At 38.6% G+C, this 22,407-nt stretch overlaps 1 protein-coding gene across 1 annotated transcript in view; it reads left to right on the top strand.

Annotated features, from left to right (window-relative positions):
- The window catches only part of LOC107750422 (dorsal-ventral patterning tolloid-like protein 1), a 39,879-nt gene that overhangs the window by 10,210 nt on the left and 7,262 nt on the right, over positions 1–22,407 (top strand). Inside the window, exons 3-18 of the mRNA XM_016565784.1 lie at positions 1,760–1,870; positions 5,181–5,261; positions 6,676–6,846; positions 6,936–7,053; positions 10,537–10,715; positions 11,447–11,552; positions 11,654–11,778; positions 13,608–13,675; positions 13,980–14,106; positions 14,235–14,351; positions 14,708–14,853; positions 15,453–15,648; positions 15,738–15,863; positions 16,970–17,130; positions 17,265–17,445; positions 20,422–20,547. Of these exons, the coding sequence (XP_016421270.1) occupies positions 1,760–1,870; positions 5,181–5,261; positions 6,676–6,846; positions 6,936–7,053; positions 10,537–10,715; positions 11,447–11,552; positions 11,654–11,778; positions 13,608–13,675; positions 13,980–14,106; positions 14,235–14,351; positions 14,708–14,853; positions 15,453–15,648; positions 15,738–15,863; positions 16,970–17,130; positions 17,265–17,445; positions 20,422–20,547 (2,139 nt within the window). The remainder of the gene's footprint in view (positions 1–1,759; positions 1,871–5,180; positions 5,262–6,675; positions 6,847–6,935; positions 7,054–10,536; positions 10,716–11,446; positions 11,553–11,653; positions 11,779–13,607; positions 13,676–13,979; positions 14,107–14,234; positions 14,352–14,707; positions 14,854–15,452; positions 15,649–15,737; positions 15,864–16,969; positions 17,131–17,264; positions 17,446–20,421; positions 20,548–22,407) is intronic.

Genomic DNA, 22,407 nt, shown 5'->3' with positions numbered 1-22,407 from the left:
CAGTAACCTTGGAGATTATCATTTCATATTTGCCAAAACCTTTTTATTCCTCTCCAGATGACACATTCTGCCGAGGTCTCTTTGTTCCCATCTGAGCAGATGTAAAGCTGTTACAGTTAACAATCCACATGTCACTGTGATGGTCACATGTTAGTCAAAACCCATCCGATTTCCCTCCTACAGTTCATAATTCTTAAGTACAGCCTCAGCTCTGTGTTTATCGATCATCACGGCTGAAGTTATTGACTGGTGCTAAGTTATGTGCAGTCAAAGACTCATTGATGTTAAGCGAATACATGATTGCTGAGGCATTACAGGGCTTCAGTTCCAGACTTCCCAAATCAATGTACAAATTCAACACAAAGCCTTTTCCTCTGTAGTCACATCTAAGCACTTTGTCTTTTTCATCTGGATACATATTTTGCACTGTCTTGTCTCATTGTCAAAGCTGTTATGAAAACTGCAGAGGCCTCATGTCAGCTTTTAAGTATAAAATTATTTAAATTATAATTTGCCCACTTTAATGTTGGTGGATGAATGAGGTTGCAATCTTATAATGTGGAAGAAACAATGTGAGACCACACAGTGATTTGCTATTAAAAGTCAACTTTGCAATTGCATCTTTAAAAATAAAATATGAATATGCTTTTCTTGAAATTTCCTGTATAATTATAACAACTGTATAATTTTTTTAGCTACTGTTGCAAATTTTCTTTGTAAGCATTTGATGAAATAAGATTACATTTAAATGTGACAAAATTTATGATAAATCATATTTTTTAAATATTATTTAAAATGTAAAAAATATTTAAAAATACATATTAAGTAATCTAACTATAGAAATTATACATTTAAATTCATAAAAAAATATATTTATTTATTTATTTTATAAGGTTCATTTTGTTTTATACTGTAGCAGAGAGTCCCACAGATAAGTAGAGTGGAGTTAGATCAGTGCTAATATTAGTTCTCTGAAGGGTGTGATCCACGGGAGGCTCCAGCTTTATATGAATGTGAAACGGATCACAGTCACAGATTAAAGCTGAATATTGTCTGAGGAGTTGATGGGGGAGGGATGGATGCTTGTACACACACGTGTGCATCCACTCACAAACAATGCATGAGAAACAATAGTGGTGGCCTAAAGGTACAGTCCACCATTACGTGTACATACGCATACACACACACACACGTGGGAAGAGTGTATTCCAATATGGAACAATCAAGATAGCTTAAACCATAATCCTCATTGTTTATTGTTTTTTATCAAGGTTGAGGAGTGAATTCCCTGCCAAAACTACTCACACACACAAATGGCGTAGTTCCCAGTATTATCTCCTTTTTCATGGCCATCTCTATGACCTCCTGGGCGACAGGCTAATGATGTATGATGTCATGACGGTAGCTTAACGTTAGGAATGTTGGGACATGCGCAATATGGACATAATGTGAACAGAGTTGGTAAGATCGCAACAGGAAGTATGTACATGTTCCCTGACATCCGCTTGTTAATTTTTAATCAGCGTCTGAGGGTGAAAGAGCGAAGGACAAGTTGCCAACCCAAGATGTTTCCTCTCATGTTAACTTGTCAATCGATTGCATATGCAGCAAACCTTAAATTAGAATCAGTCAATAGCTCAGGCCACGCTGGTCTGAGTCTCAGACGTGTCTGCCAGCACATAGAACATCAATCTATGGTGCTGCAAAAGAGCCTGTGTTTGTGTCCTCTAATAATATCCTTGTCTCTTTCTTTTTCCAGCTGTATTTTGGGGAGATATTGCCTTGGATGAAGAGGACTTGAAAATTTTTCAGATCGATGGAACAATAGAGCTTTCACAGCAGTCCCATGGGAGACAAGGACACATGTCGGGTAAGACACAGTGACCGTGATTTCACCAAGTACAACATGCTCCTGGATCAACATCCGTGTTGATCCTGGAACAACATTCCAATTACCCAATCAGAATTGAGGCATAACTTTTCAGGAAATATCTGTTTTAAGCTTACGATCAGGGTTAGGTGCTTCTAAACCCTTGTTAATCAGATGGGATAATCAGACACATGGGATATCACAGGGCTCCACACTGCAGTTGTCGACAATAGTTTAGAATTGGCAGATTTGTGAACTAATGACTGTTACGAACTGGTTCTTTTTAAGATTTGTTAAAAAGCCTCAAACTCATGATTTAGCAGTTTGAATCAGACTTAGTAAATCGTCTGTCTGAGACTTACATCTATATGCATTTTAAATATTCTCAACAGTTTTCTAAATATTATAGTTCATTGCTTCTGAACAATCATCTTTATTATGTAATTTGCCATTTAAAAAAGTAATAAGGCTGCTAAAGGTTTAATGTTATTTCTAGTCATTCAGTCTAGTATTTTTTGAATAGAGCCCGACATATTATTACCTGACAAATCTGTCACATAATCTGGATTTAAAAAATGAAAGGTCCTCAATTTAGTTTGAGGTTCTAATGCACATGTTTTTTCAGCTGTGTTCAGTAGCAGATGTTCGGTAGATGAGGTTAAAGCTGCAGTCAGCAGCTGCTGAGGGTTGAGGGTTGTTTCTGGTGCTGAACAACAACAATGACTCTTTCTACAGTAAGGTTCAAGGTTTGAGCTTCTGTTCGACTCAGTCCTTGAAACCACCCATGTGCTTTTTTCATCCTGATGTCACGTTTGGAATCAGACCTTCCTCCAGGCGTTAAATGCTCTGATCTAGCACTGGTCTCTGTGTAGTTTTGAGTGCAGGGTGACACACAGAAACACACACACACACACACACACACACACACATATGCTAGCCTCTGTGGATTGTGTATTTAAGCTAATGTCTCGATCAGTCTGAGAAGCTGAGTTGTCATAAGGTTGTCATAAGCAATGTTCTCTCTAAGCTGTGTGCGTGCAGAAGAAATTATATGCAGCACACAGGACAGACGCAAAAATGAGTTGGAAAAGCCATTTGAATTCTAGTAAATGCTAAATAATTGCAATGCTCGGGTAAACTGCTATAGAGTTGGTATCGCTATGGAACAGATGAATGCGGTTTACAGGTTTCATAGAAAGAGAATGATGAGCGCCAAATCAGTCGCTGTAGAAATCGAATACTTTAATATTTGCGGACGAAATAGCTCAACACGAGAGCCAACGCAAACGTAATGACAACGTAAAACATCATCATGTTTTAAAGAAGAGTGGCTTGATTAAGTGATGGAAATAGTGGATGATGAGCACAGAACGGTAACAAAACTCTGTGACATTTACAGTTACACACAGGTGTAGTACTGTGCAAACTCTACTACATAGGGATGTTTAGATAACTATATAAGAAATATTTGTTTTTTATATAATTATGGTAGGATATTTACAAAATATCTTCATGGAACCTGATCTTTATTAATATCCTAATGATTTTTGGCATAAAAGAAAAATCGATAATTTTGACCCATACAATGTTTTTTTGGCTATTGCTAAAAATATACCCAAGCGACTTAAGACTGGTTTTGTGGTCCAGGGTCACATATTACATTGTTATATTATAAGCCTAACAAATAATTGACCTCAAAATGGGAATTCATGAGCAATAATGCTTCATTTTTTTCATATTGTATTATATTATATTATTATAAAGAATTGAACTGATCTGCATGAGATTTTTAAATGATTTTTAATAGAGTTTCTTGGTAAGTAATACAGCACTGTAAAAAAAATTTCTCCGGTAACCTAAAATGTTCATAATTTAGTTACATCAAGAGTCAAATCAAATATAAATAGCACATAAAAGGTAAAAGTTACACACTTGAGGGAGCATTGGTTATAAGGATGGACATGATTGTGTTGTGGGCTGTGGGTGATTTAAACTTATTAAAGTCGAATTGAAGTTGAAGAATGTGTGGGGATATTGGGAGTGTATAGCTTCAGGTGATTAGACTTGATAAATGCTCCTGTCTCAACTCCACTGCACCATCAGCAAACAACCGTGAGTGTGTTTGCATAGCAAGGTCTTTGTCTTCTACTCCTTATGTAATGGGAAAAGTGCAGAAGCGTATGTGTGTGCAAATGTTTGTTTCTTTGTGAGATAGAATAAACATTGTTAACAAAGTCCTTCCTTGCTGTTATCTAAACTGACCGAAGTCAAAATGTGTGTGTGTGTGTGTGTGTGTGTCTTTCCCAGTGGCACATTGTTAAGGTAAACTCAGTGTCTAAAACAGGATACAATCACTGGAATGAGTGATGACTACTCACAGACTAACAGCCAACTAAGAGAAATTTACCTTGCTGGGTAGCAACGTTGTCAGCAACATCACCTTTATCATCGTCTGGGTCTGGCAGCAAAAGATGGAAGTGAGGCAAAAAAGACGATAAGGATTCAGCTTTGCGTTTCCGTTCTTACTGGGTACCTTGCTGGGTAGCAACGTTGTCAGCAACATCACCTTTATCATCGTCTGGGTCTGGCAGCAAAAGATGGAAGTGAGGCAAAAAAGACGATAAGGATTCAGCTTTGCGTTTCCGTTCTGACTGGGGTTGTTACAGGATGTGCCACCGGGGCAGAAGGGCAAACTGCATCAGGACCAGAAATAGCAGGAGAACTGATGCATGTTCAAACCAGTCAGGACAGGTCTTTCTTGGCTATTTCCAGATTCATCAGGATGCTGTCATGGAGACAACAGCACACGCTTGTATACCTGCTAGTGTTATGTTTGTGAGATAGAGCGTCTGTGCGCACATTAATCCCAAAGCTCAGACTTTTCCTGTGTCTTGGATTCAGAGAGTATTGTTTGTTCCTCACTTTCCTGTCCGCGAGAGGGGGTAAATGCAAAAGGAAGATAGCAGAGAAACTGAGATGCATGAATAGAGATGTTGAGCGAGAACCCTGGGAGTGAAAGACAAGAGTTGGTGAGATGTTGGTGAGTTATATGAAGGAGAAGAGACTGGTCAATGGGAGGATGAGGAGAGGTGAGGATAGATGGATGAAATAGGTGTGAGAATGGCATGGAAGTTTCTTGACTCACTGGCAGTGTTCTTGTAACATTATAACGGCACCAGTGCAGTTTTAAACTTGATTCAAGGAAAGTTTACTCAACACGTAACAAAAATACTCACACAGTGTTCTCACAAAATTATATCACTCTCACAACATTCTCAAAATAACTCCCTTGTATGTTTCTTTCTCTCAGGTGGTCTAGGAGAGCATAATCCCAGTAAGAAGAGAGGTTCATTATATCTGTTGCTTGACAGAATACGACGGTTAGGTTTTGGTAAGTTTAAAACAATGGATTGTTTCTCAACTCTTTTTAAATTTACCCCACAGCACTGTTAGTAAGCTTCGAGCACCTCTTTATCAACATTTACAAATAGCATTATTCACCCTATCTATTTTATCAGTTCATCTTGTTGATCTTATTGTGAACGATTCATCCATGCATAATGTTTCTATTTGATATATTATTGACATATCTCGATCTTTCGGTGAAACAACACTTTGCTTTTGTGACGAATGCAGGACTTCTCTAAAAACTTCAAACCCCATCCCTTTCTTAAATTCGAACTACAATACAAATTCAGTATAAATATATAGTTCAGTCATGAAACTCTAGATGGCGCAGTCTGACGGGGTGTTAACGTAACTGATGATATTCAGAGAGTTAAACGACTTGGCACAAGCTGATTGGTTCATGCTGCATATGCAGCCAATGAGCTTACTGCCTTGCATTTATATGGCTGGTTAGCATTCAATTGAGATTCCTGCAGCGCGGTTTCTCTGAAACCCTCCACCTTCCCCAGCTCCACCTGTATAGATCTGCTACGGGGTTATTTTATATGCTATTTGTGCAGCAGCAGTATGTCTTAAATACTCACAGCACCGCATCGGCATATGTATTGGCAGTAGCAAGTTCCTGTACTTGCTTGCAGCAGCAGCAATAATCTACAACTACAGCAATAACCAACAGCAGCAACGAAGCAGATCTGTTCCGCCAAGACCAAATACATTAACATTGTCATATCCATCACCATGCTAAAATGTTCCGAGAGTTGTCATGATTGAAATACAGTTTCTAACAGTTCTGAGAGCAATTATTTATAATATTTCTCCAAGAAAAGGTCTAGCAGCAAATTTATTTAAATGTAAGAAATGTAAAATGATTTGCAGCTTTTGTATGGCTGATATCAATTATCATGAAAGCTCAATAACTATGAAATGTCTCCCACAAGAAACACTATAATTTGTACAAATGTAAGATTTATTTTCTTTTTATTTAATGAATGCAGATTTATATTTAGTGTTCGTGTCCATGCGTTTTAATGCAGTTTGAGGAAGCTATATAACCTGTGTTTGCGAAAACTGAACAACAAAATATCTGAAAAAATCATGCCATTATTCACAATTGGTCATTTTAATCTGTTAACAGGCCTATTAGTGCAGCTTTATTGCACTGGAATCATATCAATAGTGCTGTCATGTGTTGGCAGGATGGATTTCATTGTGCATGTGTATGTTTAACCTTCAGAGAACAAACTCTCAAGAAAGACTACCTGATTTTGACAGTGAGACATGTTTCAGCAGTTAAATATATTTAATCCCAACTCTCATTACTTGGGGTGGTTTGGCATTCGATTTCATGTTCCTGTAAGATGTTTTCTACTGTTCTATCATCTCTCTCTATGGTGTAGAGTCGTGGCCAGTCAACAGCCGTAAAGATGTGTCGAGCTCCAAGGCTGGTGGGAGGAGTGTAAATAGCGACAGAGGTGTGAAGTCTCGAGTGCCTCGTGCTGCCACATCCCGAGCTGAGAAGATCTGGCCCGGAGGAGTCATCCCTTACGTCATAGGAGGCAACTTCACTGGTAAAGAGACCTGAGTGTGTGTGTGTGTTTAACATCAACCTATGAATGTGTGTGATTTACATATAATGGTTTCTGTGTGTTTTTTTCAGGAAGTCAGAGGGCCATGTTAAAACAAGCAATGAGACACTGGGAGAAACAGACGTGTGTGACCTTCATTGAGAAAACTGATGAGGAGAGCTACATCGTCTTCACCTACAGACCCTGCGGGTTCGTGTTCATTTTCTAAATGCATATTGTAGATCTTATTGTGAACAATTATTCTGGTCATGTTTCATTTTATAAAGAATGTTTCACCTTTTGCCAGACTCCCCCCAATCATTTAGTCCTCTTAAACCCTGTCCCTGCAAGTTTGTGTTCATCTGCCTCCACATTTGAGTGCAATACCCACATCTCAAAATCCAGTCTAAAAGCATGCATAGACCCAAGTCCCCAGCCTACATTTTCTCTTTTATGATAATCCATAATCTGTTACTCTCATCACAATACCCAGTTGCCACATTGGGTTCTTCTAGTGTTTTCAGTTTTGTTGATTGTAATGGAAGTGACACATTTTGTGAACTAGTTTTATGTCATCACTAATTTGTTCTTGTTCTCTGAAAACCATAATTTTTAAGTTCCTGGGACGAGACCAGCAAGTTTTAGAGATGGAGTACAAAGACCAAAACTGTTTTTTGGTTGGCCCAAAAAATTTTTTCTGCGCTGAAAATGTACGAAAACTATCAGTTCCACTTTGCTGGGATACAAAACGCTTGGTTTGGGGACAAAATCTAGTTTAGAGATTTGATTCTTTGGGCCCTATTTTAACGATCTAAGCACATGGTCTAAAGCGCACAGCACAGGTGCACTCAGGGCGTGTCCGACTCCACTTTTGCTAGTTTAACGACGGGAAAAGGGTCGGCGTGCCCGGGCACATGGTCTAAACGGGTTGTCCCTATTCTCTTAATGAGTAATGGATGTTTTTTGGGTGTAACGTGCAATAAACCAATCAGAGTCTCATCTCCCATCCCCTTTAAAAGCCAGTTGCGCTCGCGCCATGGCGGGTTCGCTATTTACATGGCGGAATGTAATTTTTCATTTTTAAAAATGTTTGTGTGCTGCTGCGCGTTCCTGTATGTGTGTAATAAGCAAAGTGTATGCGCGTTGTGCACCCGTCTATAGGCGCATATTACTAACGCACTCTTTAAATAACAAAGAAAAATACTTCAGATTTTAGAAAAAATGAGAACTGCGTCGGGCTGAAACTAGCAAAAACACTTGCGCCGCGCCTTGCGCCGCATTGCGCCGGGTGTATGATAGGGCCCTTTATTTCTGAGCTCCACTAGTAGGTTACTGGATGTAAAAAATGTTGACTGAAGCGCGGTGGTCATTAAGGAACTCACTCAGATACTCAGCTCTCATTGTTATGAGTGTATCCTATGTTTAAAACAAAGGTATGTGTGTTTGAGAGAGCGAGGGAGTGAGAGTCAGCTGAGATGACTACGGTCGGCCTGGCTTTCCTTCCTTCCCTGTTACCACGGTGAGCAAACCACCCATTGTTCTTGGGAATGGAATCCTAGCAGTGCGTTAACAAGGAAGAGAGAGAGAGGGAGAAGGGAAGACGGAAATCGCATAAGTCTAGATAAACATTGTTGCCGATTGTTCGTATCTGAAAACTTTGCTTTTAATTGATTATTTGATCACATAGAACGATGTTTATTATGACACAACACCTGATAAGAAGGTGTTTAACCACTAATAGGAGCGTTATCAGTCTATGAATGTTATGGAAACTGGAATGAAATGGAAACTGAGGATGTTAAATATCTGTGTTGGAATGATGCTTATGGAAGGTGAGGTGAAATAATGAGGCAAATCAGAGAAATAGGCAGAATGACCATTGACAGAAGGACAAGGCTAGATTAGTTTGGAGGGGCGAGAGGTAGCGAGAGCATTGCATAATATTATCCATCTCAGTGCGGTCATATCTGTTATAATCTGCAGACGTCATTTAGCTATAAACCTGCTGACAGACCAACACAAGCACTGAGCGTTAACCTTCTACATGACTGTATGTGCTTTTTAAGCATTTGGCACGTAGCTTGGGCCCATGTGTGCATGGATGTTGAGAAAGTGTTGACAGGCTTGATGTCTGACTCCTTTGCACAAATCTGCATTAAATATAAAGATATTTGATGGTTGCATATCCGTCACTAGTTAAAAATTTCAATTCATTTCAGTTCAACTGAATTTATTTGTATAGCACTTTTTGTTTCATAATATAAATGGTTCCAAAGCAGCATTATAATTTTTGTTTCGGTTAAACATTCTTCTGTCTTTTGTATTAGACTGGTGAATGTGTTTTATTTTCAGTCTGTTTCCTTTTATTTGTTTGAATCTCTCTCTCTCTCTCTCTCTCTCTCTCTCTGTGTGTCTACTCCACACTATCAATGGCTATGAAATGAGGGATTAAGGTGTTCTAATCCAAGTTATAAATAGTGAGCGAGTGGAATTGAGATTACTGCTTTGTTTGTGGGCGTGTTTGAGTGTCGGAGGCATGCTTAATGGTAGACTATTGAGATTCCGTCTCGATTCCTTGAACTCTGACTTCACAGCTTTGACCTGTCTTTGTCCCTGTTTCCACCTTGTATTAAGATTGTGTTCAGATTTCACCAAGGATCTCCTCTCCCTTTAGTGCTGACCACTTGTAATAGTAGAAATCACAAAAATGCATCTTAATAAGAATTAATTTCTGATTAGACAGCTCATTCCATACAGTATAAATGCCAACTTGCTACTGTTATTCAGAAAAGCAATTGAAAGAATCAAAATGAACAGCACATCAAATACAGTAACTGGTCGGCATATGAAAACAGTTGAGCAGAACACAAACGTTAGAGTCAGCAGGGTTGTGAGGCTGCTGGCAATATTTCTGTTAATAATAATCGGATTTGCAGGCTTATATAAACACCAGCAAGGGAAACAATTCACCTTAATGTGCCAAATATTCTCACCTGCTTAATGCAATGCACACACACACACACACACACACACACACAATACAGTGCAACTTGAATAGTGCTTTGTCGACACAATCATGTATCCATATATTGTTATTCTTTTGCTCCCAATATTGCATCAATACTTTAGACAAGTGGTTCTTAACTAGTGAGTCACACAACCTACAAATGGGTTGTAGGTCTGTTCTGAGGGTCACGGACAGGAGGGGAAAAATGAACAGTTTTGGTACAGTAGATGCCCAACTTAAAATCTGGGATCTGAAGCAAAACCACTGCTTTAGACTGTCTTTTGGCACTTATTTTGGGACCCACCTGTTTCTTTCTCTTACCTCTCTTGCGATTCATTGCATTGGCACACAGTCAGAGGTGAACAATGTGTGCTTATTTGTCGTTAAGGAAACAACACAGCAAGAATCTGAAAGCTAACCCCAACTCACCCTAATCACCATTAATCAGCTCTCATCATTTCACACTATCCCCTGTTCACCCCACACTAAACTACATTACCCCAAACGACTAAGCATTAGCCCAGCTCACCTCCCATCACCCCCTCATTACAATCATTGTAGTACTTTATGATGCTCTTGTGACATAACCAGAATCTGAGTTATTCAAGAGTGGGTTGAGCCAACAAGACGCTGACATTTAATTGAGATTTTTAGACTTTTAACTTTTAATTTTTTTGGTTCTCAAGGTGTTGCTCTTACGTCGGTCGTCGTGGCAACGGTCCCCAGGCAATATCCATTGGAAAGAACTGTGACAAGTTTGGCATTGTTGTTCACGAACTTGGACACGTAATTGGCTTTTGGCACGAGCACACACGACCTGACCGTGACGATCATGTGACCATCATTCGAGACAACATCCAACCAGGTACTGTATGACCCATCACTCAAGTCATTGTATCCTACCAGGTAACTGCTAGTTCAGTATGAGTGCATTCACACAGCTGTGGAATATGGATTCACTCTTGGTTCATAAACACATTTGAGCAATGATAACCACATTTTATAAGCAAATTTACTTTCCTAAATTTACATGACTCAACAAAAGACCAAAATGATAAAGTTAGAGATATTTTTATTATTTTCTCATCATTTTTCTCCGTCCATTAAAAATAAAATAAACCACACAACAATTTTTTTCTCAAAAGCAAGCACAAACGTTTCAAGACCAAAATGATAAAGTTAGAGATATTTTTATTATTTTCTCATAATTTTTCTCCGTCCATTAAAAATAAAATAAACCACACAACAATTTTTTTCTCAAAAGCAAGCACAAACGTTTTCTTTAAGATTTCGATTTGATGAATGAGTTTGAGCTTTGTACCAGTGTTTAACTAACAGTGTGTCAGTTGTGTCAAGAATTTTCTGTGATATTGAAATCACCACCTTTGCTATTTAATTTAGTCATGGTTACAGGCATTATTCATGGCTGTTACAAGAATAGAAAATATTTGACTTCAGTTATTTGTTCATACAGACAGAATTTGAGCTGCTGTTGTATGAACAGGAAAATTCGAGAGTCACACCTATCAATCAATTCTAAATACTTGCTTTGTGAATGTAGCCTATCGGTTTTAATATATATGTGTGCGCACTCAGGTCAGGAGTATAACTTCATTAAGATGGAACCAGGGGATGTCAACTCTCTTGGTGAGCCGTATGATTTTGACAGCATCATGCATTATGCCAGAAACACTTTCTCCAGGTAAGACATCTGTCACACACAAGAAATTTCACACCTGTTAATTTAATTCAGAATTTCTATACAAATACAAATGTTCTCCTCTTTGTCTTTCTCTTCCGTAGAGGAATGTTTTTGGACACGATTCTTCCCTCTCGTGATGAGAATGGTGTCAGGCCTGCTATCGGTCAGAGAACTAGACTCAGCAAAGGAGATATATCCCAAGCCAAGAAGCTATACAGATGCCCAGGTAGGCCTACAGTGTGTGAGTGTGTATGAGAGAGCGAGAGAGAGTGAAAATTTAAATGAAGAAAGACCAAGGGTGTTAACTGCAGGAAGATGACCTCAATTTATGTGGAGATAATTGTCTCTAGCTAATATGATGTGTTAGCTTGCATGAGATCATTTGTTTTTGTCAGTTTTATGATGCACTTCTTGCAGTGGCCCAATGGGTAGCACTGTCGCCTTACAGCAAGAACTTCCCTGGTTTAAGTCCCAGCTGAGCCAGGCGGCCTTCTTGTGTGTAGTTTGCATGGTCTTTCCATGATGTCGTGGGTTCCCCTCGATGCTCCGGTTTCTCCCACAATCCAAAGACATGTGGAGTAGGTGAAGTGGAGACACTAAATTGCAAACCTACATAGGACAAGTGGGTTGTGGATAGGTAGATGGATGTGCTTTTCTCTCAGGAAAGAAAAGAGGGCCACCCTGACATTTGAAGGACAAAGAGTATGATAAGACCCTCTCGCTCTACTGCCTACATGTGTGTGTGTCCATGTGAGTGGCACATGAGTGTGTTATTTTACTGCTGTATTGTTTTGAGTTCATGCACTACTAGTGAGGGTGTGTGTGTGTAAATGCTTGACGCATGGCCTACTTCACATTCGAAGACGAAGCTCTCTCTCTTCCACCATATTCACTGTCTGTGACAAAATGTGTGAACTGAATGGCCACTTTTATTTGACAATTTGTAGCAAGTAGTTTACCTAGCCATTCCAGACTCTTTTTGTAATGAAACACAACATGAAAAGTTAAATAGAATGACTGAACTGTTCCCTTCAAACTTTTCCGTTCAAAGTAGGTGGAGAGAAAATGATCCAAAAAACTGAAGTTTTTGTCTTTTTTTGGTTCTTGACTTACTTTCTTTGTATGGAAAAGAGCAGCTTGGACATTCTGCCTAACATCTGCTTTTTTTTTTTTTTTTGGTAAAAAAAAGAAAAATAAATTGACATGGGTGACATGGTAAATGATGTAAATAATAATAAAGTAAATAATAAAATTTTTATTGTAAGTTTTGGAAACTACTGTTGAAAGTTCCTGTCTCTGCTGTTACATACAGGTTATGAGTCAAAGTTTTGACTGAAATAGAGGTGACTGTCTCCACCCAAGCCAAAGATAACAGCTTATCTACCGTGTGACTGTGCACTGGATTGTTGTGTGACTTGTGACTATGTCTTTATATTTCCTTGAAATTGACACCCAAAAGCACCTCCGTACGCAATTCACTGTCCAATGAGCTGTGATGAAAAACAGAGGCTTCTCAGGCAAATGTTTGGCCAACCGCTACATTGCTAATTGGGAGGAACTTTTGGCAAATATTAGCAGATGATTTGGCTTTTCTTGAACAGAGAGTCTGCTCCCCTATCCTGTACTGTTTGGCTCCTGAGATCTCATTAGAACAGTCAATAGGTCTTTGTTACTTTATTGTGTGTGTGTATCTGTTTCCTGCACTGCTATTTAGCGGTGGCGCTCCGCCGCTGCTGAATATACCGTGCTACGATACAAGAATTTGTAATTGTGAACATCTTTCTATTGTGTTGTCTTCCCGGTTGCATGAAAAAACAAACATACAGCATGTCCAGTGTAGTCCGATTCATGAGTGAATGACTCTGTTGAGTTGGTTCTTTTAATGAATTGGTCAAAGTAAACAGTTTGAATCAGTCTAACGAATCATTCACTGAGTCTTTCAAAGAGGTTACTAAAGTAACATCTAATTAAAGTTACACATTCAAGTTTTTTTGTAATAAATGGAATTTTTAACATACGCTCATTAATCAGGTTATTGTGTTGGTCTCTTCCCAGCATGTGGCGAAACACTACAGGACTCAGTTGGTAATTTCTCGTCTCTGGAGTTTTGTAAAAATCGACGCGTTTCAGAAAGGCGGGGCATAGAGGAGAAACAATAATGTACAGTATGTGGAAAATAATGTGTTTTTTTAACCTTAAACCGCATAAACACATTTCATTACACCAAATACACAAAATAATGTTCTTTTTAGCAACATCATATGACCCCTTTAAGTGTGTAACTTTAGAGAGGTTCATTGCACTGAATTGTTCCACATTTATCTGCATCTGCAATTTTCAATCTATTTCTTCCTGTAATTGTCTTCATTACAAGGTTGCAGATAAAGAAACGCTGATCTAATGCGTGAAGTTTGACGTATATGACAGCTGCATGTGTGCTGCCCATTTCAGATAGTGTTAAACTTCACCACTATGGACCTCTACAAGAGCAGCCTGTGCTGGTATGACTACATTGAGGTTCGTGACGGATACTGGAGGAAAGCGCCATTGCTGGGTACATACATGCTGGTGGATTCACCAGGAATATAATGGAGTATATTAAGCAATATGTATAAACAATGCAATGCATGCTTAATGAGGCACTGTTATTTATTGTGTGTGTGTGTGTGTGTGTGTGTGCAGGTCGTTTCTGTGGTGATAAAATTCCAGAAGTGTTGGTCTCTACAGACAGCCGGATGTGGATTGAGTTCCGCAGTAGCAGCAATTGGGTTGGAAAGGGATTCGCAGCAGTCTATGAAGGTGTGTGTGTGTGTTATGGCTGTCACAATATCAGATTTACACTACACGGTTATCATGCCCAGAAGATAACAACAGATAAAATTATTGTGATGTCCAAACAAATTTTGAAAAAAACAAAACAATGAATCACACTCAGAATACAAGTGTAGGCAAGCAGAGAGAGAGTTTGTACCCATAACACCTGGTCTTTTTTACGGAATCAAAAAAATGGGTAGAAACCAGCATTAAGTAGTACAATATGGTTTTAACAAATAATAATTTTTAAAGAAATAGTATGAAAATGGTATTGAAAATGTCATAAAATATTTCTGACGACAAAGTAAAAGTCTAACTTTCTCTCTCTCTCTCTCTGGTAGCAATATGTGGAGGGGAGATCAGTAAGGACTCTGGACAGATTCAGTCTCCAAACTATCCAGATGACTACCGTCCATCTAAGGAATGTGTGTGGAGGATCACAGTGTCCGAGGGCTACAGTGTGGGCTTGAGCTTTCAGGTCTTTGAGGTGAGGTTGTTGTCTCCTCTCTTTTGGCTGTGTTCAATTTATGTATATCCAGTCAAGTTCTGTTTTCACTTTAGCCTTCCTCTCTTGTTCTTCTCCTTTTCCCTTGTCTTTTCATTCTGAGAAGGACAGCAAAAAAGAGGATAGTTGTTGCTATTTACATGTGTGCTGTTTAAAGTTAGACTTTATGATATACATTTACAAATAGACACACATCTTTGTCAAGTTGAATTTCCTATAAGACTGCAGGTGTGTGAGGCCAAAAGACAGACATGTTTGATTATTTACCTTAAAATGTCAGAAGTCAAACCGTAAGTATATATGCAGACCATTGTGTGTGTCAGTAGGTCAAAGGTGTCGAATTGTTCAGAGGGAATGAAAACACTCTCTGCCTTTGCATACACGCATTCACACTTTCTTTTGCACGCATACAGTCTATAAAGTGCAGGACGTGTACCAGAACTGAAAGCCTGGCATATAATATACACAGAGACGCCTGAGATCCTGTTTTTATTGGATTGTTTCCTAGGCATTGACACCTAAGGTGCCGTAGACATGCTAATGCCATTAACACATACTTTATTGTGCCTGTGTTTGTGCAGATCGAGAGGCATGACAGCTGTGCATATGACTATCTAGAAGTTAGAGATGGATTGTCTGAGAACAGCCCTCTGATCGGCCGATTCTGTGGCTATGATAAACCTGAAGATATCCGTTCCACCTCCAACACTCTCTGGATGAAATTCATCTCTGATGGGACGGTTAATAAAGCAGGCTTTGCTGCAAACTTCTTCAAAGGTTCACACACATAACTAAAACAGTGCTATCAGATGTTGATGAGTTGTCCATTCAACTGACGTTACTCTGTGTCTGTGTCATTAAAACAGAGGAAGACGAGTGTCTGAAGCCAGATAATGGGGGCTGTGAACAGAGATGTGTTAACACATTAGGAAGCTTCAAATGTGCCTGTGATCCTGGATACGAACTGGCCCCTGACAAGAAGAGCTGTGAAGGTAAGAGAGTGTGTTTGTGTGTGTGTGTGTGTGTGTGTGTGTGTGATCGTACTGCACACAGGTGCTTCCGTCTGCCTGACTCAAACATGTTCAGCGGATGCTCAAGCCAAACTGAATAGTTCAGGAAAACATCCGCAGTCAACAGGAAAACAACAAGAACAAACAGCACTTAGGCCACACTCACTCTGTTTAGAAACCACATGATTTCTGTCATTAATAAAGTACAATGTGTTGTGGTTATGCTAAAATAACACAAAAACCATCAAAGACCTGTGCTATAGTTTCCATTGAATTGAATGCTTATTAGTCAGTATACTGCCAGAGCACTGAAGACAGAACCTTTCACTGTTATGTTTTTAAAGCTTTGTTCTCACAAGGGTTATTATAGTTAACTAAAATGAAAACCATAAAAAACATTTTTAATTAATCATTGCCTGATAGTTTTAATTGAAATAAAATAAAATATAAAAAAAACTTATTTCAGCTAGCTGCCATTCATTTAGTTTACCTCGATGTACTAAAACAACTCAAACTAAAACTGAATAAAAAATTATTAAAGTGCCCCTATTATGCCATTTTTAAGGTTCCTGATATTGTTTTGGGAGTCTCCTGCAATAAGTTTACATGCATGCAAGCTCAAAAAACACTTTCGTTTTCTCCGAATATGCATTTAATATCACATCATTTTCCAGCAATTCTCAAGTGATTCGTTCGAAGCATTTCTAAGATTCAGTCTCTCTAAACCCCTCCTTTCGGTGAGCCTACTCTGCTCTGATTGGTCAGATGGCCCAGTCTGTTGTGATTGGTCTACCATATACAGCGCATGTTGGAAACGATACGCCCATTGTCACAGTTCTGTATTTTGAAAGCTCGATAGAAAATATGAACATCTATTATTTATCATACTCTCAGGTTGTGATTCAGTGGAGCCAGCTGGTCCAAATAAACAAAATGACAAAAACACACAAATTTACTAAAGTGTTAACTAAAATTAAAATGAAAACAGAAAATAACAATAAAAGCGAATTCAAAATTTGAATAAAAACTATAATAGCATGATTAGTGATACTAAAATAACGTTGGTGCTCACTCTTTTTCTCTTTCAGCTGCTTGTGGTGGCTTGCTGACCAAGCTGAACGGCACAATTACTACCCCAGGTTGGCCTAAGGAATACCCTCCCAATAAGAACTGTGTGTGGCAAGTGGTGGCTCCCACTCAGTACCGCATATCCATGCAGTTTGAAACCTTTGAACTAGAGGGAAATGAGGTGAGACCCTCTAAATGTGTGTGTGCGTGGATGTGCCAGTGTAGGAGAGTGTGTTATCGTAGGTAGATAGACAAACACACAGACAGAAGGATGGATGTTTATCAGTGTATTATTTGTATATTTCATCTGCACAGGTTTGCAAGTATGACTATGTTGAGGTGCGGAGCGGCTTGTCATCTGACTCGAAGCTTCATGGGAAATACTGCGGTACGGAAGTCCCTGAGGTCATCACCTCCCAGTACAACAACATGCGAATTGAGTTCAAATCCGACAACACAGTCTCCAAGAAAGGCTTCAAAGCTCATTTCTTCTCCGGTAAGACCACCGTGCCAGCGCTTTTCATTTGAAATGGAGATTTGGAAGTCTTTAGCTATGTTTTGACACCTCCACCCAAGCTCGCTTGTGTATATGAATTTCATAATGTAAATTTCAAAAGCTTTCCAAACATTTTCTGAGGTAAAAGGCCCCCCTCTCTCTCTCAAACACTGTTCTGTGCAAGAACTCCCTGCGCATCCATGCAGCCTAGCATGGATGAGAGCAGGGAGAGCAGCGATAACCCCCCCCAGGGAAAACAGAACAGAACCAACATAAATGTATTGCAGATATCGTTAAAGTTCAATAATTTTATGTACACATTTCGAATTAGTCTGATTCAAAGGATAATCAGAAGGCTACATCCTGACTGACAGAGGAGGAGCTGGGGATGGAGGAGGGTAATTAGCTATTGAGCAATGCGAAAACTGCTGATAATACTGAGGGACCTTATATATATGAATGCTTAGATAGGTGTCGTATTCCTATAGGTAGATGGGGATCAGCTGACTAACGTGACCTGCCAGAACTAACGCTACGCTTGATTTATGATTGTAATCTGTTTGGATGCATGATTGTCACTTGTAAATGTGAAATGTAGATGTTTTGGAGTAAATAACATCTGGAAGTGTTTGTAAACACTTTATTTTAATGTGCGCTAAAATGAAAAGTGCACTGAAACTTTAAATGTGTGTGAGTCAGGGCATTCTCTTCCACAGACAGGCCCGCTCACTGTAAAGAGCGCTTCTTTATATTTCTTTGATTGGCCAGCAGGTCATGTCAAGGCGTGTTTCAGCTACAGCCTTCTCTCCCTTGATTGATCTTTTTGGAATGGATTTGCCCTCACATCTGAGGTGCCTTTAAGAATCCATTCATCTTCTCGGAAACTGGGCTCTGTCTCTATGGCAACAAATGTCCCAAACTTTTGGGTCAGCAGCATTTGTTGAACTTTTTGCATGATAATAAGATTTTACTCTACTCTTAACATGATTCAGTGGTGTTTCAGTGGTGTACTTGAAATAGAAATGTCTTTAACTAGAGTGTTAATAAAGAAAAAGTTACTTGAATCATGTTGTAGTTACATTTTCAAGTTGACTAGTTAAAAATCGAGAATTGGTCAAACGTTCTGAAAAAAAATCGAGATTTAATTTTTTTGCCATATCGCCCAGCCCTAATGTCAGTCAATCATAACAGTAAACCCCAATGCATAAGACCAAAACATTTTTTTGATTGGCTAGTTTTCATGTTAAAAAAAATCACACAACTTATTGTGCTTATTATTTTAAGTTGAAGCACAGGCAGGATCTGCTATTTTATGATTCATCTGTTTGTATTTAGATCTTCTGGGTATATTTGTACTGTATAAATGGAATGCACGAATGAACATTTAGCGCATACGCATGGTGAGCGAGTCCCGCTGTATCTGGGTGGGAGAGAGAATAAGCTCACCTCTCAATGAGTTATAATAGCGTCACACTCATTGTCTGGAAGTCCCTGAGGTTGGATTTTTGCTGGCCCAGTGCCGGCAGGTCCCCAGAGCTCTCCCACACACTCCTAATCTGTATGAGTGTGTACTAAGCCGAATGAGCGCGCTGAACTGGAAACAGTGAAAGAGCTGATTCATTTCTTGTATACGCACAGTAAAGAAAGCAAGATTTTGATATGCTGGCTGGACCTTTAAAATGATTTTAAGTGGCACAATTATTCCACTGTGGCATTTTATGATCAAGCATTTGAACAGAAAGGGCACGTCATGCGCACAGTAACAGAAGGAAATCATTCAAGACATAATATGTGGTTTGAAAACAGCATTAATTATGAAAAACGTGTGGTAACCCACAAAGTCTTGGGTCTCTTTAGTTCTCTCTCCATCTGTCATTCGTTGGGTTTGTATGATGAATATGCTGGTGGTTTTGAGCAGTGGTTGAAGTGTGATAATTAGCGAAACCTGAGACATGGAAATAACAGCTTCCAAAAGGCTTCTGACCCATGGGACACTGGGGGTGTAGAGATAAGCAAAAAAAAAAAACAACAACATAAGGAATCATTGGCTGTTTCTGAACATGCAACCATTAAGTGACATTTAGTTTACACGTATTAGACACACAGACTAAATATGATAGCACGTTTTCTTAATCACTTAACTCTTCCCCAACAACATACAGTATAATTCTCTCCTTCCTTTCCTGTTTTTAAAGGGAAAAGGGGGTCTGTTGTTGTGCCCATTAATATCTCAGTTTATTTGCAAGAGTGTCGTTTTTGTGCCCAATTAACTACAGGAATTATGCGAATCAGATTATGGTCTATAATATATGCATACATCTTTAATATATGCATCTATAATGAGCCTAATTTACATAAAATGAAGGTATTTGTGCTAGAAGAAATGACAGTGGCTTAAAGGGGTCATATGATGCTGCTAAAAAGAACAGTATTTTGGACTTTAGTCTTTGCAAATTTACAGATCTTCTTTATGCACCAAGAGCTTGTAACACTCCAAAGAGAAAGGAAAACTTGAAATCGCATCATATGACTCCTTTAATTTAAATTTGGTGTTGCTCTGTTTCAGTTTATTTAGCATGTGGTTAAATGGATTGTGGCTGGTTTTTGTGGTGAAATATCACAGAGAAAAGTGACAATCCTTTTAAATGAATTTACCTATGAATCTTTTGTCTTTTCTCACTGTTCTTTTCAAGATTTTCCTCCATCTCTTTTGGCTAATTGTCATTTAACCTCAGTCACTTACTGTAACTGCACTTTACAGAAAAAAAACAAAACAAAATCAGACTCCAGGTGTCAGAATTTATCAATACACTGAAGGGCAAAGTGTTAAATTTCTCTTGGAAATCATCTCTTATGCAAGTTTCAGAATGTCTCAGTCAAAGGAAATATAAAAATAAGGGTCTTCTTAAATTTAAAATCAGAAGGGTCTTCTGCTCCTAATAAACTATTTTTCGCTTTCTTCTCTTTTTGTTACAGATAAAGATGAGTGTTCAAAGGATAACGGTGGATGCCAGCATGAGTGTATCAACACTGTTGGCAGCTATGTGTGCCAGTGCCGCAACGGCTTTATTCTGCATGAGAACAAACACGACTGCAAGGAAGGTATGTACAGGCAATCGCAAAAAGAATAATAGTGGCCAGAAGAGGATAAGTGAGAGTAGTCATCTGGTGGTTGCGCATCTGGCGTGTGTAAGCATGTTGATTTATACTACATTCTGCTGAGGACGAGCAAAAACCCACAAACAAAAAAAAAACCTGCAACTTTCTTCTCGGCATTTAAAATGCAGGGTAATGTCATTTTTGTGCTGGTCTTCTGCCAGGTTTTTCTATTTTTGTTTCTATTTTGACTCAAATCTCAGTTACAATTAAGATTTGACGATCTGAAGTTTTTCAGATTTGCCAAGGAGGACTCTGATAACCATTTTTAATCTGACCTTAACATTTCAACGTGGATTGCTTTGTGAACCTGTCACAATATAATGCAGGCTTTGAAGAAATTTATGAAGAATGGGGCAGTTATTGTTTAAATAAAACTACACTGGAGCCGATAACTAACCTACAGCGCACAACAAAGAATAGTTGAGTTCTTAAATGCACAGAAGCAAAAAACAAACCTGTTTATAGAGTCAGAGTGAGGTCAGATAGAATTATTACTGACAACATTACTTAAAACATTTTACCTAAAATTTGTATGATAAAACAGTGTCTTTGTGTGATTGATACTTGTAGCTGCATTGGAAATACAATGAATGAGGTGACTGAACTTAAAGCGTTAAAATAAACTGTAAAATAGTCCTCCAGATCTCCGCTTGTTGAAGCGTTTAGATGGCCTGTTACAGTCAAACAGTGTCTCCCACTAAATATCGCCTTTCATACAAGCACTCCAGTGCAGCTCTGCCCTGCAGGCCTTTTAACATTTTTGTGAGCTTTGGAAAGTTTAAAGCAGTGTGTGTCTTTCTCTTTGAAAAGAAAAACAGCTAGACCTGAGAAGAGGAGGATAGAGATATTACCCTTTAAGCTCCAGAGTCAGGGTCAAGAAGTTAAACCAGCAGCATCCTGGAATACACACACACACACACTCACACTCTCACTCACTCACTCAGTCTTTACTGTCTCTTCAAGGCTAGCTCGCGGACTTTGATTTTAAACATCTGGAGTTTCACAAAGCTTCATATTCTTAATCCTGCTTCTGTTTTCATTTTCCTTTGTGCATGTACATGTGTGAGCGTAAGATGTGTATCTCTTAAAAGTCTCTCAGTAGCAACACTAGACCAGCTTTACTAGTTGCTTATACAAGTATTACTAGTGTATTTACACAAGAATATCAGTTTAACAAAGTCAAGAGCTGTCTGAGATATTGTGCCTTTAATGGTGATACTAATATGGTATTAATGGTGATATAAACACACAAATAACTCCTTTCAAGTCACCTTATCTATTCAAATTCAAATTCAAACACACACAAACCAACAGCATTAAAAGCAGCCACATCAGTGTTTGAGAAGCATGTGTACATGTGTCTGTATGTGTGAGTGTGAACACCAGAGGCAGAACACTGGAGGGAGCTAGAGCAGGCAGCAACACAAAAATAATATCAGTCACAGCCTAATAATGCAATAGTGTGTTCAGTATTCGAATTTTTCAGCACATATATTGTACTAATTTTGACATTTAGGCGCTTTAGAAAATGTTTTTTAATAGGCCTACACTACCAGTCAAAAGGTTTTGATCAGTAAGATTTTTAATGTTTTTTAAAGAAGTCTCTTCTGCTCACCAAGCCTGCATTTATTTGATTCAAAATACAGCAAAAACAGTAATATTGTGAAATATTTTTTATTATTTAAGATAACTGATTTCTATTTGAATATATTTAAACATATAATTTATTTCTGTGATCAAAGCTGAATTTTCAGCATCATTACTCCAGCCTTCAGTGTCACATGATCTTCAGAAATCAGTCTA

Source organism: Sinocyclocheilus rhinocerous, unplaced genomic scaffold (genome assembly GCF_001515625.1).
Source record: "Sinocyclocheilus rhinocerous isolate Xijiao unplaced genomic scaffold, SAMN03320098_v1.1 scaffold1, whole genome shotgun sequence".
Lineage (NCBI taxonomy): Eukaryota > Metazoa > Chordata > Actinopteri > Cypriniformes > Cyprinidae > Sinocyclocheilus > Sinocyclocheilus rhinocerous.
Note: the sequence above shows the minus strand (reverse complement) of the source record. Positions and strands in the feature narration are given on the sequence as shown.